General features: G+C 42.3%; 1 protein-coding gene across 9 annotated transcripts in view; it reads right to left on the reverse strand.

Annotated features, from left to right (window-relative positions):
* The window catches only part of LOC123504316, a 380,235-nt gene extending 371,396 nt beyond the window's left edge, over positions 1–8,839 (reverse strand). For 6 of the 9 annotated variants that reach the window (XR_006674804.1, XR_006674806.1, XR_006674805.1 and 3 more), the window contains exon 1: positions 7,001–8,836. Coding sequence is in view for 2 of the 9 variants with exons in the window: in XM_045254740.1 (XP_045110675.1) it covers positions 7,001–8,498 (1,498 nt within the window). In the remaining 7 variants the exon portion in view is untranslated. Of the gene's footprint in view, positions 1–7,000 lie in introns of all 9 variants that reach the window. The other 3 variants (XR_006674807.1, XR_006674809.1, XM_045254741.1) reach the window with 2 other exon arrangements.
* Positions 8,840–17,823: the final 8,984 nt, after the last annotated feature.

The raw sequence follows: 17,823 nt of genomic DNA on the forward strand, positions 1-17,823 counted from the left end.
TTTACTGTAATATAAATGGTGTGTGTATAATTGAGTGTGCGTTTATCAGCTCCCTCTTAGCGTGCGTAAATTTCCCCATGCATACGAAACAAAATACCTTCTAAAATAGTTTCCTTCCGTGATGAAGTAGGTTAGGTTAGGTTAGGTTCGGAGAATTTACCATGGAAGAGAGAATAATTTGGAGAGTGGAAATTTCAGGAGGAATCTTGGCGCCTGGAGTTTACAAGGACTGGAATTTGCATCGAAGCGCGTTGAGTGTGTGTGTGTGTGTGTGTGTGTGTGTGTGTGTGTGTGTGTGTGTGTGTGTGTGTGTGTGTGTGTGTGTGTGTGTGTGTGTGTGTGTGTGTGTGTGTGTGTGTGTGTGTGTGTGTGTGTGTGTGTGTGTGTGTGTGTGTGTGTGTGTGTGTGTGTGTGTGTGTGTGTGTGTGTGTGTGTGTGTGTGTGTGTGTGTGTATTTGAACAAAACTGAACCGTGCAAGCTGGCTAACTTCTCGCTATCTCTTTTCACTCCTCTGCAGCAACACGTTTTGTCCTGCGGTTCTCGTGGGTAAGCTCCTTAAATGGGCCGGTGGTGGAGGGAGTGCTAGCGTGGGGAGATGGATCTGAAGTGTGTGCGGGCAATGGTTTCCCGAGATTCCTGGGGCGGGGAAGGAGGATGAGAAAGAGCGGCGAGAAGGAAGAGGGCGTTTACTCACTGTAGAATGTGAAAAGGAAAAGCGGGGATGCTCAGACCCGGACGAGGATGAAGGAGGCAACTAAGTGCTGTTAGGGTGAGGGAACGGAACGAACAGGTGGGAGTGAGGCTGGAATATCGGCAAGGAGGGGACGAAGCATAGGAAAGACACGTCCAAAGGAAGGTTAGTAATAAAGCCGCAGTAAGAACCAGAATCGTCTCGCCCTCCTCGTGATACACTGGTGCCTGGAGACTCGCCGTGTAGGGTGTCCCGCACATAACGCCCTTGACCTATGTACCACTCAAGGCTCGTATTCCTAAACGTTTTGAACTTCCATTAGGACTATTTTCCAGGGCTTAAAATGTTTTTCTCCTTTAATGATGGATAATGCAGTGACTGTACATTAGAATTGTGGAAATCCTACCAGAAAATCCTTCGCAAATTTACTTCACATGGAGTCTGAATTCATTGCGATTAGATACATAAACGTTTAATCTATGATCAGTCTGGTTCTGATGAGTATTTTCCCCAATAAAGATGTTGACTCCTCGCTAATCGATCACTAGAATCATGAAAACATCATCAAAAACCACCATCAAGTTGTATTACGTGGTGTCTGTTAAAATATGTCAAGATTAGACACGGAAGCGTTTGAGAATACTGTCCCAGCACATTCCCTCCTCTCCTAAAGACTTCTTTCCAATAACTTTTGCTGATAGAGACGTCCTGTCGTTTTTTACCGTCCCCATTCACAAAAGAAAACCCTCTTGACTGATATTGTAATGAAAGGAAGCAGTCTAGACCAGTTCTTTAGACACAATAACGCGCTATCATGGTGTTATCAGAATTACATCACCACCATCGCCATCATAAGCAGCAGCAGCAGCAGCAACCTCTATGAACCCAGAGGAGGACAAAGGCTTCCTCCAACTATATCCACTCATCTCAGTCAGGCGGCCGTCAGCTCCAGACCACTCCAGCAAAACTTCGTGCTTCATCTTTCCATATGGTTCTGTCCGCCCAGCATTGCACTTTGCCACAAATGAAAGACACAACGAATAAAAAACTCTATAGGAAAAAAGTACCTTAAAGAAAATAAAGTGTAAGCAGAATCAATAAAAAGATAAGATTCAGAAGTGAGGGAAAGTGCTACAGAAAGTGAGAGTATACCGTATGTTACTCGACTATTGACCGTGACTACTAAACACACACACACACACACACACACACACACACACACACGAAGCTCCACAAACCTCCCACTCATATGACACGCAAGGCAGGCATCGCTCACCAGTCTTGCTTTACTGAGTGACAAAACTTTGCAATAAGTCTTTGTTGTGTGCTAAGAAATAGGAAAAAAAAAAGTAGAAGGAAACGAAACATGATAATATAGCAGTGGCCACGTTACATAAAGTTGTGATACTTAACACACACCACACACACACACACACACACACACACACATGAAACGTTAGGGACTTGTAAGTGTCGTGCCAGAAACGTATTACAAACTCCAAACAAAACAATAAACACACACACACACACACACACACACACACACACACACACACACACACACACACACACACTTGTAATGTCTTCGTTCTCTAATGGCGTATTACTTTTCCTAAGTATGTGTACTTTACTTATGGAAGCAATTACTGAATAAAAGAAAGAAAAAGAATACGGAACCGGTGGAGAGAGAGAGAGAGAGAGAGAGAGTGTGTGTGTGTGTGTGTGTGTGTGTGTGTGTGCAGTTGTTCACCATTACTCACACGTGATCAAAGGTTAATGTCACGCTTGTATTATGACTGCCCACCCGTAACTGAGCACCTTACATGAGGATATAAATTCAAGCAAGGAATCTTTTTTTTTTTATCTTAGGTTGGGTTTCCCTGACTTTTTTCCCCCCAGTCTTACTCCCTTCGGCGCCTACTTGGTCTATTTTATTCGACACTCGGATCTGGCAACTCTAATGTGGGTAATGACTAACAGACACACGCGGTCTTGGCTCGAGCCGCACATCTCACGACCTAGGAAAACAGTCGTGGCTTCCATTTCCTCCCGTGTGATGTGTTCGGTTGATTTAAAGCGGCGCAGCAAAACCCACAACTTGCAGTGACTTTAGCTACCCACTCCTCACTGTCGCGATACCTGATCAATCCGAAAGGTGACGTAACAAAATGAAACTTATCTCTTTATCTAAATACCCTCCGTTACATGAGAAGGATTAAATATTCAGACGCAAGTATCGATATTCATTCTCGTAAAAGACATCATGAAGCAGAAACAGAAGAAAAAACTTAAGACATCTCTTGCATCACGTCTTTTATCACACCTTTCTACCTACCTACCTATAATTCTCACTTCTACTTCCCTCTCTCTCTCTCTCTCTCTCTCTCTCTCTCTCTCTCTCTCTCTCTCTCTCTCTCTCTCTCTCTCTCTCTCTCTCTCTCTCTCTCTCTCTCTCTCTCTCTCTCTCTCTCTCTCTCTCTCTCTGTATCTCTCTCCCTCGCCTAGCCCTACCTCCACCACCACCATCATCTTCCCCACACCATTTCAAACCCTCCCATCTCTCACACCCCCGCAAGACGCCCACGCACGCACCTCACACTTAGCTTTCCTCCCCCGCACGTACTTGATCTACAGGCTGAGCGATCGTGTGGCAGAGGAGCAGCGCAAGTGACACCGTTATACCTGAAGCGATCTATTTATGACGCAAGATCAAACTAAACTTATTAACTCGTAGCACCAACAAGAAGAAGAGTTTAGGAAGGGTTCGCGAACTTTAGCACCGCGCCAAACTTCAGACACCGTTAACTTTGAAGACGGAAGATTGGGTCAAGGGTGGTGCTGGTGGTGATGGTGGAGGTGGTGGTGGTAGTGGTGGTGGTAGCAGTGGTGGCGATATTGGGAGTAGTGCAAGTAGTAGTGATGGCAGTAGTGATGGTGGTGGTGTGATGGTGGTGGTGATAGTGTTGAAAGGAGCAGAGACAAATGGAGACAGTAAAGGGGTAACATAGCAAGGAATTAATAGGCACTAAAGAGTAACATGACAAAAAAGCGCACCAACCAGCATCTGTCATGGGAAGAACGACTGTGACGCAAAGGATAATGAAGAGTGAAGAAAGGCGAGGATAAAGTTTTGGCAAACAAAGTTACGAGGGGGACACGAAGGCACTAGAGAGAGAGAGAGAGAGAGAGAGAGAGAGAGAGAGAGAGAGAGAGAGAGAGAGAGAAGTAAACCTAGGCAAGACATTACTATCACAACTATAAGCATGTATAAAGAAACGTTTTGCTTCTCAACAGTGTTTCTCCTGTTAATAACGTAGGAATCTTATCAATCTGTCACTAGAACCGTAAAATCACCCTTGAAAAACCGAGTCACTTCAACTAGAGCCGTTTGAATGTAGTGGAGGTTCAGAGCAGAAATGTTTGGGAATATGGTCCGCAGTATCAGAGCAGGGCATCACTCAGGCGTCTCAGCGGGAGCGGCGATGTGGATGAGATAGAGTGCAGTCGTTAGAAGCATCAAGTGCATTACTGCGATGTGGCGGCGGCGGTGGTGGTGACGAGGTGATGTAGCGAGACTGACACTCGTAAATACCACGCACTGACGCACACATCAACACCAAACTAAGCTCAGTATTCTTTAAATATTTTGGTTTTCTCTCTTTTTTTCTCATAAGGACAATTTTCGAAAGCTTCACAGAAATTACTTATCATATTCTCAGGGGCGTTTTGATTTATTTTCCTATAAACGTTAGAAATACTTGTTAAACTATCACTAAAATCACGAAAATCTCCTTCAAAACTTACACAAGAACCTGCTAAAGTCGAGATAAGACGTCAAAATATTTGGGGCTAAGAACCAAACACAGATCCTGAGACCCACAGACCCTCACCCACACCCAGTAACAAATAACCCATCTCACATACACTCGTACAGTTTATAAACATCACTTCCCAATGCCACGATCCAGCGAGCATTCCTGCATAAGTACGTAAAAGAAGTATTTATTGTCGGAAACGTGCAATCACAAATAGGGGAAAGAATAACTTGTTTTCACTTTCGCTATGAGACCTTTACCCTCGTCCGCCCAATACGTGGCAGAAAAGACGCTGCTGCAACGGACGCCAGATGTACCAAGGGAGAGAAAAAGGTATACACTGAAAGCTTACTGAACCTAACGACAGTACGAGCACCACAAGAAGAAAATGAAGTATCTAACGTAATTTTTTCCTTCCTTAGTGAGTTTTGCACGCGGCTGGCCTCGAGGTCAGTAAGTTAAAGAGTGTTTGTTTGTATTTGTTTTTGCCAGTGAGTGAGTGTGGGTGGAGAGAGAGAGAGAGAGAGAGAGAGAGAGAGAGAGAGAGAGAGAGAGAGAGAGAGAGAGAGAGAGAGAGAGAGAGAGAGAGAGAGAGAGAGATACAGGGTGGAGGCGGATAAACAAATACACACACACACACACACACACACACACACATTTATAAACCGAATTACTAAACTAATATATTTCAGAATAACTACATGAAACAAAAAGAACAACAAAAACAAGAAGAAGAAGAAGAAGAAGAAGAAGAAGAAGAAGAAGAAGAAGAAGAAGAAGAAGAAGGGGAGGAGGAGGAGGAAGAGGAGGAGGAAGAAGAAGATGATATTTATGTACCACTCAAATGAACTCCACAAATAATCACACCTCACACACAAAGTAACTATTCCCCGCACTTCCAACAAAAACACCATTAAAAAAAACCAACAACAAAAAACTAAGCAGCAAATAACAAACAAGTAACTAAATGCACCAAAACAAGCAACACTGATGCAGATTCACCACCACCACCACCACCACACAAGTAAGGTGTAGTAGTACCTGGCAGACAGTTGTGTTACGTAATCCATGTCAAAACCCAAACACACACACACACACACACACACAGAGAGAGAGAGGGAGGGAAAGAAAGGTATGTTGCCATTTGAAAGGGGAAGAGAACAGGTGGGGAGACAGAGGGATGGGGTTTCCGGGGGCTAGGATGAAGTATAAACATGCACACACTCATCCATTCCACAAATCCTCCTTGCATGAGCGTACTACACTCACGGATAGCTAACCCTTAGAATGCAAGCCTTGTGATTTACCGCTACAGAGAGAGAGAGAGAGAGAGAGAGACAGTATGCACACACGCACATAAGTTATTCAACAGATATATTTTACAATGATTAGATTACGTTAATAACCAAGAAGAAGAAGAAGAAGAAAAAGAAGAAGAGAGATTGAGAAAGGGGGCAGAGGAATACAAAAGAACACAAAGGACGAACAGGAGAGAGAGAGAGAGAGAGAGAGAGAGAGAGAGAGAGAGAGAAAGAGAGAGAATGTTGAAGATGCGAACGTCCAAAAAATACATACGGTATCAATAAAATGTACAATTACACACTATATATATCACAGGTGAGGAATTCGAGGAGAGCACAGGCCATACTAACCTAACCTATCTAACCTAACCTAACGAAGACGTGAAGAGTAAACGCCTCAGCTATTCCTTATAAGTCTCGTGTCCTCGTTTTCATAACTCTCAAAGACAATAGCCATAAGTATCAGTTCATTTCTTTATGCAGGAGGGAAACCAGTCAATAAAAAGCCTAATTGAAATGCTGGTTCCCTTAAAGAATAGTATAGAATTAACCAAAGTACAGGAACAAATGTCTTGAACCCTCCCTCTTAAAAGAAGTCAAGTCGTTCGGTTTGCGTCTGTATTTTTTTCCAACTGAAGACAGAATCCTAAGTAAACTAACAAATATCATGAAAATATCTCAGAAACTCTCCAAGTAATTCTCACAACCTGTTGAAAGTAGCCGAGGTGACACATTTACGAACACGGGTTTAATTCGTAATCGTATAGCTTTGGGAGGGACTAATTAGTACTGCCTGTGATGAATGTGGCTCCTCTGATTATAACACAACACAACGAATGGCTTTGCTTATCCACCTTACACCAACAGATGCCTCGCTACTCCCGCCCTCCCAATCTCCCACTCTCCCCCATTCTCCCTCCCTCCATCCCTCCATCCATCCATCCATCCCTTCTTTACCTTCTCTCCTAACGCTACGATATTAACATTACAGATGTCTTCCTGTCATTTCTTTCACTGCACATGTTGATTTGTATAGTACACGTGTGCCTATAACATACGTGCTATATCGACTTGTTTCATGAGTTGTGGTTGTGTATTTTCACTGATTGCTTCACACACTTTTTGGGAACATTGGGACATTTGAGAATAAAGTAATGTAGGAAAGGGAAACATTTCAACTCACTGTATTTACCTGTTTTGACGAGTTTGAAGGTGACGGAGCTGTGGAGCTTGAGCGTTTCGTTAGCACTTGGGTGTGTGAGATCCCGCAAGCTGACCTCGCTGGCCATGACGCCCTTGTTTTGGCCACGAGACTTGCCCGACCCTCCGGAACTTTTCAGACTAATCCCCCGAGCCCCAGGTGTGGTAGCGCTGCCCGAGCTACTGTGAGGGGAAGGCTCGGGGGCTTTTTGACTCCCCGAGCTGTGGCTACTCCTACTGCTCGAGTGCCTGTGAGTGGAGGGGCGCCGGGGTTCCTGGGTCTGTGGAGAAAAATCCTGGAACGGCTGTGTGCTCTCCGCGAGGGGCAGATGGTGGGGTCGTGTTCTCTCACTCGAAGTTATTTGCTGACACCTTGTATTTTCAATAGCCAAATGCTGCTGGCTTTTAACACTCTCACCAGGATGCTGAGACCTTACACTTTCCGCAACGGGCACCTGATGAGACCGGTAGCCCCCGTGAGGCCCACCGTGGTCCAGGAACGATCGGAAACTTCCACTTTTAACAATATGAGACCGAAAGCTGTGACTTGAACTCGGGTAAGTCCTGCCGCCTCGAGTCTCCGGAGGGTAGTCGCTGTCTCGCACGTCTCTATATCGCAGACTATTGAACTGCCGTCCGTCACCGATATACAGGTCGGCTATATTTCTGTCAACACCCAATTCGTCCCGGCTTCTAAAACTCGTGCTTCGCGTCACAGAGGTCTCCCGCACCGGACCCGAAGGACTTCCACCCCAGGAAAAGCGGTTACTAACGGGTTTGGCTTCGGCATGCGGCGGTCGCAACAGAGTTTTGGTTTTTGCACCAGTAGAGGAGAGGGAGGACGTCTCCGTAGAGGTGGAGTACGAGGAAGGCTGTCGCTGGTTCACCACGACGTCGGGGTGAAAGTGAGGCCGCTGTTGCTTGTGCGCCTGTTGCTTGAGCGAGCTAGTGTGACTGCTATTGCTACTGCTATTAGGAACACTGCTAGGTAACTTGGTGTGTGGGGAGGACTGACTGTTACTGGACGCTTTGGACGGTGTCTTTTGGAAAGTACTGTTTGTTCTCTGTAAAGTCAGTTGTTGCTGTTGTTGTTGCTGTTGTTGTTGTTGTTGTTGCTGCTGCTGTTGCTGTTGTTGTTGCTGTTGCTGTTGTTGTTGTTGTTGTTGTTGTTGTTGTTGTTGCTGTTGTTGTTGTTGTTGTTGCTGTTGTTCTAGCTTATACTGTTGAGGTGATGTTGGTTGTTGAGAAGGCGGTACCGGTAGCTGGTGGTAGGAGTGTTGTTGTTGTTGTTGTAGTTGTTGTTGTTGTTGTTGTTTCTGGGGTGGTTGAAGTTGCTCGGGAAGTTGTTGGTTAGGTTGGGAAGGAGACAAAACTTGCACTACAGTGTGTCCTTTTTGGCTGAACCTTGCCGCCGACGAAGCTGTTCCACGTTTGTACCCTCTCGCACTATTCAGATCTAACAAATCGTCCAGAGGGAAAATCACATACATTCTCTCCCTCTGCTAGCCATGATCGCGCGCTAGCAAAGGGGACACGACCGGTACCCGCAGCCAAAGCACACTGAGGAAGACGAGAAGCACTCACCGCCCAGCCGCCTCGTCGGGCCTGCGCGCCAAAAGCGGGGACAGGTAAACTCATACAGACGCACGTACTCACACACGCTCTCCTGCTCCCACAGAGTCCTCTCGCTTCGCTCCGCTCCTCCCGCTCCCGGCGTATCCTTCAAATCTCGAACGCCGCAGCAGTCGGGGATAGATTTTTCCCACAAACTGACGCCATGTAGAGCAGTCACACATGAACGGGAGGCCGTACGATGGCGACTTATTTCTGGTGTGGTGGACTCCGCGATTTGGCAGTCCTCAAGAGCCCGCGCGAGCCTGGCAGCCTGGCACACCCCCTCTCTCACTCCCCCTCCTCTAGTGTTTCATCCGACGAAGTTCGAGGAGAGAGAAAAACCACCCCGAACTGCTACAGACTCCCTCCTCTTCCTCCTCCTCCTCCTCCTCCTCCTCCTCCTCCTCCTCCTCCTCCTCCTCCTCCTCCTATAGTACGCTGTCTATTTCCTGTCCTTTTATTTACTTTTGATACTAACTTGATCACATTGACACTTGTTAACTTTGCATGCCAAACATAGATAAACATTTAATAAAGAAATATGTAACTCTCTCTCTCTCTCTCTCTCTCTCTCTCTCTCTCTCTCTCTCTCTCTCTCTCTCTCTCATAACGATGCCCGAGCTATGCATTCCCGTCATTCTTGATCAAATACGACTGTAAGGTAACCACTGTGACGATGACATCTCTTCGCTTCTGTCTTTTTTTATTATTGTTTCGCCATATTACCATCTCTCTCTCTCTCTCTCTCTCTCTCTCTCTCTCTCTCTCTCTCTCTCTCTCTCTCTCTCTCTCTCTCTCTCTCTCTCTCTCTCTCTCTCTCTCTCTGGCTTTGATAGCATTCTTTAAGCAAATAAACAAGACTCGGTGTCGCTGCAGGAACAAAACTGAACAGGCAGTTTTTCAAGGCTACTTCATTATGCCGCTCACACATTTTAACCAATTAAGGAAAGTCTAAAGGGAAAACACAATGATGAAAACAAAAGAAGCACGCACATTTTTCTCTCTATGAAATAATAATAGTTACTGCTCCTGAAAGCGCGCACGTACACACACAGTAGAAGTAACCAGATTGCCAAAAGTAGTGGAATAGGACAAGCCAAGACACGGAAAGGACAAGAGGAGTCGAGTCGCGCTATCAAGGACGCTACATCCCACCTGACCATTCCAGCTGCTCTAACAGATCTACTCACGCAACACAGACAGTCGAGAAACAAAGAGTGAACACGCCTCATGATCTTGGCCAAAACAAAAGGACTGCTCTCTTATTTACTTCTTTGTTTGGCGCTGGGTTAACAAGTAAGAGCCGCCTAGCAAGATTTTGTATTAGTGTACCCTAATTCACAGCTGCTTACGCTTTCTTTTACCCATTAGGCCTAGAATCTTCACTCACATTCTCAGTTTGATATCTGAAGGATAGACTAAAGTAGATTTTTTTTTTTTTTCTGACGAGATTAAATAAAAGGTAAGCTGCAAAACTACACGCTTATCACACTTCCAAAAAATAATTGATTTTGTAATAATCTCTCCTACCAAAGTTCTCAGGATTGATTCTTTGTGTGGTGCTGAGCAAACAAGCAAAGAGTTTCTCCGCTGAGCATAAGGCAGGATTTAGTTCGTGTATTCCTTCTTAAATCATGGTTACTTTCGCGTTCTTTTTAGTCATTATAGTAAGAACCTTCACCCACATGACCAGTTAACATCTAAGAACAAAGCTAAGATAGTTCTTTGTAATACGAAACGATAATGCCTTCTATTTTAATCATAATATTGCTCTCTACACATTATTTTGTCAGCATTTTTTTTTTTTTTTTTTTTTTGGCTTGACTGTTTCGAGTATATTCTGCGCGACTTCATTGTAAGGATTTAGCGGAGCGCATACTACATAGTTCATTTCTCACACCCATAACATCATTATCAAAACTTATCCTACAGCAGCATTAAAGAGTAAAGCATCTGCATTACATGAAACACATGCACAGAAAGCATCTCATGAGGAGAAAGTCATATAGCGTCACTCTGCAAGTACAAAATGCCTTCTCAAGGACTTTTAATGGTATACTTTAAACTCTGAGGCAAACTTGAGCAACAACAGAGCGTGCAGATTATATACTGCAGTGTACCCTTCCATAATGATGTTACTTCGCTACAAAACACTCGCATTTGCATTTTGTAAACTACCAGGCAGTCAATTAGTTTAGCAGATTAAGTTTTAAAGAAAATATTCTTTATCCATCAAAATTATTTCATGATATTCTATGATTTTGTATAATGCACTCTATTTGCAGCGATTACCAAATGACGATTCTCCAAATTTACAACAAGAATTGAAAACAGAGGTTCATAGTAAATATAAAGACACACCTTACATCCCAGAGAACCAGAGGACGCTGTGAGGTGAAGGGTGAGTGTGGTGCAGGATGCGTGGCGGATGTAGCCTGTTGTCCACGGTGCTACTTGCTCACTGATGCTGCTGAGAAAATCACAATGGATGAGACAGTGGCGAAAAAGAGAAATATTTAGTTCATTACAAATATAGATAAGAAAGTAGATGAAGATACATTGAGACCTATATACAACAATAATGCATTGACAGTGATAGGATATAAGTGAGAGATCACACCTCACTCTCAAGTTTCATATTCGATTGAGGAAAGTAAGTCACAGTGTAGTGCTGCGCTCGAGTCCCCGAACCCTCGAACCAGCAAGTCTCGAATAAGTAGTCTAAGGTGCCACGCTGCCATACGCATGCGCACTGCTCACCACATTTATTGTTTCAACAGACTGAAATTTCTGGAGTATTGTGGATTTCTTTTCGTTCTTTTTCACGCTAATGTCCTCGCCTATTCCGCGAGGAGTGGTAAAATTTGGATTCCTAACAACCAATCTACATTTGAGCAACTTTGATGACTCAGACAAACTCACTGACTCACTGACTCACTGACTGACTGAGAGACAAACCAACATACAGACGGACGACAGACGGACAGAACTCCTATTTAGTAAGGAAAGAAAATGTTGAAGAGAAAAAATATAGCTCTTTTTCTTCAGAGAGAGAGAGAGAGAGAGAGAGAGAGAGAGAGAGAGAGAGCGTGGTATAACAGAAAATTTATCTCTACAATACAAGGACGATTACTGGCGCGTTGAGTCCCGTGATGGCCAATGGCAGCATTAGAATGACAGATACGTAGCGTTGGAATATTTACGTATTTTTCATTCCATTAGTAGTACTCATATGCCTAATAGTCCAGTAATTCCACCAAAATTGCCTTAAGATCTATGAAATCTTCTCGGATGGAGCAATTAAGGCAGCATTAAGATGAAATATAGCAAGAATCTCGCCCATAGCAAGATAATAACGCTCGTTTTGGGAAACTCAGGCTCTGTTGTGAAGTGCCGAGGAGGACCGGAGGCTCTGGAAAATGTCGCTGTGGAGAGAAGCGTTGTTAGTCTAATGTTCCTAATGAACTTCCAGGAACGTTGTGAAAATTCGAGAAACTTTATAAAAAAAACTGCAAAAAACATGTATTGTGTGGTTTTATCATTCTTGCGATGGAGTTTTCTTTATCAATGAGGAAAACAGTGATAAGAAACCGACTAATCTTCTCTGTGGCTTTTGAAAATAATCCTTATGAGAACCAAGACGTTTATAAATACAGACCTCACTTAGAAAGCACAAAAAATAGTACATGAATTTTGAATAATAACAGATAAGGAAAAGTAAACAATAACAGATGAGAAGGGAAACGACAGAGAATCACATTTCAAGGCTACACTCATGACCAACAGTTCAATTCAAGAGGAGACACAAGGCACAACTTTCACTGCAATACTTATTGTTGCCTCTTGTGAACCTACTGGACTGTTTGGAGACTCTCAGCTTGCTTGGTCTGTCTCGAGGGAATTCTCTTAGGCTGCCTCTTCTACGGTTCGCCTCGGTTTCTTTCTCTATGACTGGCTTCCTGATCTGGTAATTCTGACTTGCCAGCTCTTGATGCTTCGAGTGAAATTATCTGCCTTCCTAATCCTCCAATATATTTTCTCTTAATGGACCTCAGACTGACTTGAAAATGTAAATCTCACTTTTTTTTTTCTTCTTATATCTCTATGTCTGAATTTTTTTGCTTAAATTTTTCGACGAAGGATTGAAGATTTACGCCACAAAACTCTTACTTTTGTCTTAATCAGTAGATACTTTTAACGATGGGGACGATAAATTGCTGTGACTTAATGGGAAAATGCCGATTAAATTTTGGTTACTTCAGCATAACATCTACATGTACTAAGCACGGAAAGACGAAAAAGAAAAAAAAGAAAAGTCATATTTTAAGGAACTGTAAAGAGGCTGGAAGAAAAAAAATTACTTCAGGTAAATGAAATAGAGATAGATAAAGGGACTATTGAGAACAAAAATTGAAAAGCCAGGCCACGGATGTGAAGGCAACGAACAGACAGGTAGGCACGAGATGGATGACACTGGTATGTTGGCAGGGCAAAGCTGCGAGACCATGAACGTGATCGGGGGACGCAATAAACATACATCTTTCAAACAGTCGCCCATCACGAAAAAGAGAAGCGAGAGGTGGGAATGCTAAAGATTTGCGTGAATGCCTCATCGTTGGAGGAGGGCTCGTATTCTCAAACACTTCTGTGCTTCTAAAGGGTTTATTTAGATTTGCACGAGTTTTTCAAGGTGTTACAACGGTTCTAGGGGAAGATTGACAAGGTTTCTACATTATGAACTGGGGAAAACTCATGGAAATCGCGCTAATCATCTCTGTGGCCTTTAGAAATACTCGTGGTGAGAGAGCAAAGCGTTTTTTAATACGGGCCGAGGAAGGAGGAGCAGCGAGGGGGGAAATCAGGAACGGATCAATATTGGAGTCGAGGCAAGTCGGTCTGTTGGAGTGGTGGTTCTTGAGATAAATTAATTACAATAAGTGAAAAAGATTATAGAAAATACCATTGATATAAATAACGCTTTGGTAAATCAGATTGCGTTATATCTTTTATTACTTTTATGGCATTTAACCCATTTACTACTACGACATCCTTTCACATTCACTCTGGTTACTATTTGGTGATTTTATACAGTCTCAGAAACTCATGTTGAGATTAAAATAGTGAAGACTCTGGCCATCAATCTTCTGACCTCCATAGACTCTTCCTAATGTAAATATAATTGTTTAATCGTACCCAAAACTTATAGTAAATATGCGTCCCACTACTGAAAGGTTTAATTATTTTTTTCCTAATACATAATGTGTGTAAGAGTGTGAGGTGCTCTGTTTCAGCCATCCTGTGTGGTTTTGCCGGCCTAGTATAGAGACAGGTAGAGATGAATGATTACTTGACAACTGTGGGACCCTTCATATAAAAAAAACCCATCTTTTTCCAGATTTTCCTTTCCCTTTTGCTAAATAAAGTTCTGCTGGTGTTTACGTTTCTACCTCTGCTTCAGATCACAGCATCACAGCATTAGTGAGAATTGGCATATTTCAGTCACCTCTTGTAAAACTTCTGCTTTATTTCAAACAAACTTTTCCTTCCCAAATACGGTCCTGCTACAAGTATACACAATTTCATTCTCAAGCCAGACTGCGTTATCAGTGTGGAATAATGCAAGAATAGTCTTCACGTACCGGTATGCTCCAGTAAACACTTGTAAGCTGCTCCTGTTATATTTGATTACCATAACAAAAAAGAGATGTGAGTTTGATGCCTGTCTCCTTCAGCTGCCTCGGCCTTATACTGTAACAATACTTCAGTCGCTATTGTGGCATTCAGGTATTTGCATATTACTGCCATTGATCACTTAAGCTACTTTAAATTAGGAACGGATCACCAAAGAGTTTATGTGGTCTACATTTATATGCAAATCTCTCTCTCTCTCTCTCTCTCTCTCTCTCTCTCTCTCTCTCTCCACGGTAATTTAGTGAAACAGGGAATGATACTAAAAAAAAGGCTCCTCCATCATTTACAAACACAACCACACACTTTGTCCTGCCTTGCCCTGTTCTGTCCTGTCCTGTCCTATCCTGCCTTTTCCTCTCCGCGAGTCACTGTGTATAAAAAAAGGTAAAAAAAAGGTACGCCGTTTCAAATCTGGATGACTGATGCAAATCATATTATCGCAAAATTCAAGAATCCTCTGTAAACACTGGTCAGTCTGACGTGAACTGAAATGACAGCCAGCTCACCCCTACTGACAGGTGCCGTTTGAACGAAATGCTTTTGATATTAAAGCTATTTGTCACGGAATGTGTCTGTGTATAGATGAACCAGTAATTAGTGTTAATAGATAGCCTGCATTGTCCCAAGTGATCCATACAGCGCGCAGCTCATAAGCTAACCATAGTGCAAAATTAATGACGATTGTACGGAGAAGTGCAGAGAGGAAACCTGTACCTTTACAATTCAGGTAACAAAGAATCTACAGTGAATGGAGACTATATACATACCATATGGGCTTTTCATGGGAATTTCCGGGCTAGAGGAGACGTCCTATCTAAGCCCAGCCCCATTAGGGAACCAGGATTCGAAGCCATGCTCTTGGAGATCCCTCGGCCCTCAAAAGGCCCGGTTCCACTGTTACAAGGCGGCCCCCCCTTACGCACACACACACACACACACACACACACACACACACACACACACACACACACACACACACACACACACACACACACACACACACACACACACATACTATGAATCAGATCAATCATATAAAGCTTTAGCGCACTTTTTTTGCTCCATTCTTTTTGGGACTGGCACTTCAGTGGACGTTTTGTTCTACATTTCTGGAACCCTTAGCCAGAGCACCTCTTACATCGATATAAATAGATAAACAAAAATACTGGTAAAGCGCTATCTCTACCACCAAGAATTCTCCATAAGCCGGGATGAAACTCGTATCCTTAAGAAGTGACCCTTGATTAAACACATGAACCTGATTGAAATAACCCACGAGTATAAAGTCACTCTGGGTTGTGAAGGTGACGACCTGCAAAGTCTTTCATCTCTCACTCTGACGTGTGTGGAGGGAGTCATATCTTGGACATCTTTCAGTCAAGCACATCGAGTCCCTCCTTAGGATGTCTGGGAGCTCTCTACCTTCCTCCCCGCTGTGAAATCTCAGCCCGTGCACTCCCCCGCCTGCTTCCCACGTGCCTCTCTCCCCTCAGAGCGCGTGACGCTTGCAATATTCCCCTCCTATTATACTAAAGAGAGTCATTGCCTTCGTAACCTTTCCACTTTTTAGAGGTAGTCACTGTGTAGAGATGATTGCTTTGCCAGCCACGTAGTTCAAACAGCTCATTATGCCGCACGAGGTCTTGACTTACGATGTTCAGTTGAAGGGAAAAATGGGAAAAAAAATAAAGCAATACAAGGAAAGGAGAATGGTGTTGTTGAGAGGAAAGAAAGATGGGGATTCTTAGAAAAATTATAATGATAAAAGATAAAGATGTTTAAAGATAAAAGATCAAAGTAATCAAGGGGAGAAAAATATATCCTATTGCAATATTTAGTTAAAAGGAAGCAATCTGAAAAAATAAAACGAAAGAAGGATGGTATTGTTGAAAACGAAGAAGGTAAACAAACTCCTAAAGATAAGTATAAATGAATATATAAATAGAAAATATAAAAATAATGTACTTCATTAAAAGGAAAAATTACAAAACAAAGAAGCAATAACAACAGATGAGGAAGATGATATTATTGAAAGCGAAGGAAATAAAAATGTTCCTTACAAAGAAAGATGTCACGTTAAGGCAGACTTGGGTAATGTGTGTCAAAGGGTCAAGCAGGCGCGGTGAGAGTTCTTGAAAACTCAGCCCGAGTGTCCTGTTGAGACAAGAACCTTCATGAGTCACGGAGAAGCGCCTTCTCTCTCTCCTGTTCTTGCAGGGGAAGTCGATGTTCCTCTTGTCTGTCACACCTGGCACGGCGGACGACACACATTCTGGTCGACCTCTCCTAGTTGTGCGTGTTTGTTTTATTTTTCTTTGTTTTACTTACCTGTTTATCTAATTCTTATCTTTTCTTATGTGGCGCCACTGTTCAGTACTTACACCACAACCTAGATTAGCGTGTGGGGGGTGGGGGCGGTTTAAGTAAAGTTATTGCTATGGAATCATTACATGAATACGAAATATGATACATTTAAGTAATTTTAGCAAAATGTTTGAGGAGCAGAAACTCCTTGACAGACATATTTGTAATTTATGTTTCAGCGTGTCAAGTGCAAATACTTAACCAAAAAACACGTGTACATCAATAGCATGTCATATGTAAAAAAAAAATGGCAAATTATTGTGTTTTAAGAGATTGTACGTACAAAGTATTAAATAATTTCACAGTTGACAATGGAATTTATCAGAACATTAAAAGTCTTTGGCCATAAAACGTTATATTTATACAAAGTTGTTATAAACTGCGGAGACCATATATGCTTTATTACTTCTGGTCTCGTGACAATTATATACAAACTTGAATATATCGTTCATCCTAAATTCTAACATTTTGAAAATTAACGATACTGAAGAATATTTGTGAATAGATTCAAATTTTAACAATTTCATGAAAAGGAAATAATTACTTAGAAAATCGAATTTCCCTAAGAATAGAATGGACCTAATAACTTTCCTTTGTACTATTGCTAGTTTATTTACAAAAGATGGCCACGTACTAGCCCAGACAGGAACACAATATGTCAAATGAGAGTAACACAAAGTATGGTAAATACTTATTAATGCATTTTCATTGACATTATGACGCATCTTATGTATTATTCCACAGATTTTTGAAATATTTAACCTGATGTCATCTACGACTATATGTAATATTCAATTTAGGGTTTCGTTGATTGTAACTCATAAGAACTACTTGCGTGAATTACTTGGTCGAATGTTGTCCCTTCAAGCTATAGTGGAGGTAGAGTATTTTTGATGGATATCTTTTGGAAAAGAATATTTTAGAAACATTAAGTTTTATTTCATTGAATTTTATCCACTGATTGATCAAGTTTAGTTCTGTTGCTGGAGTGGAGGGAGGCGATGTCTTTGTCAGTTAATAAAGGATTGGTGTCATTGGTGTACTGAAATTTGGAACTGGCATTGATTGTATATATATATATATATATATATATATATATATATATATATATATATATATATATATATATATATATATATATATATA

Source organism: Portunus trituberculatus, chromosome 15 (genome assembly GCF_017591435.1).
Source record: "Portunus trituberculatus isolate SZX2019 chromosome 15, ASM1759143v1, whole genome shotgun sequence".
Lineage (NCBI taxonomy): Eukaryota > Metazoa > Arthropoda > Malacostraca > Decapoda > Portunidae > Portunus > Portunus trituberculatus.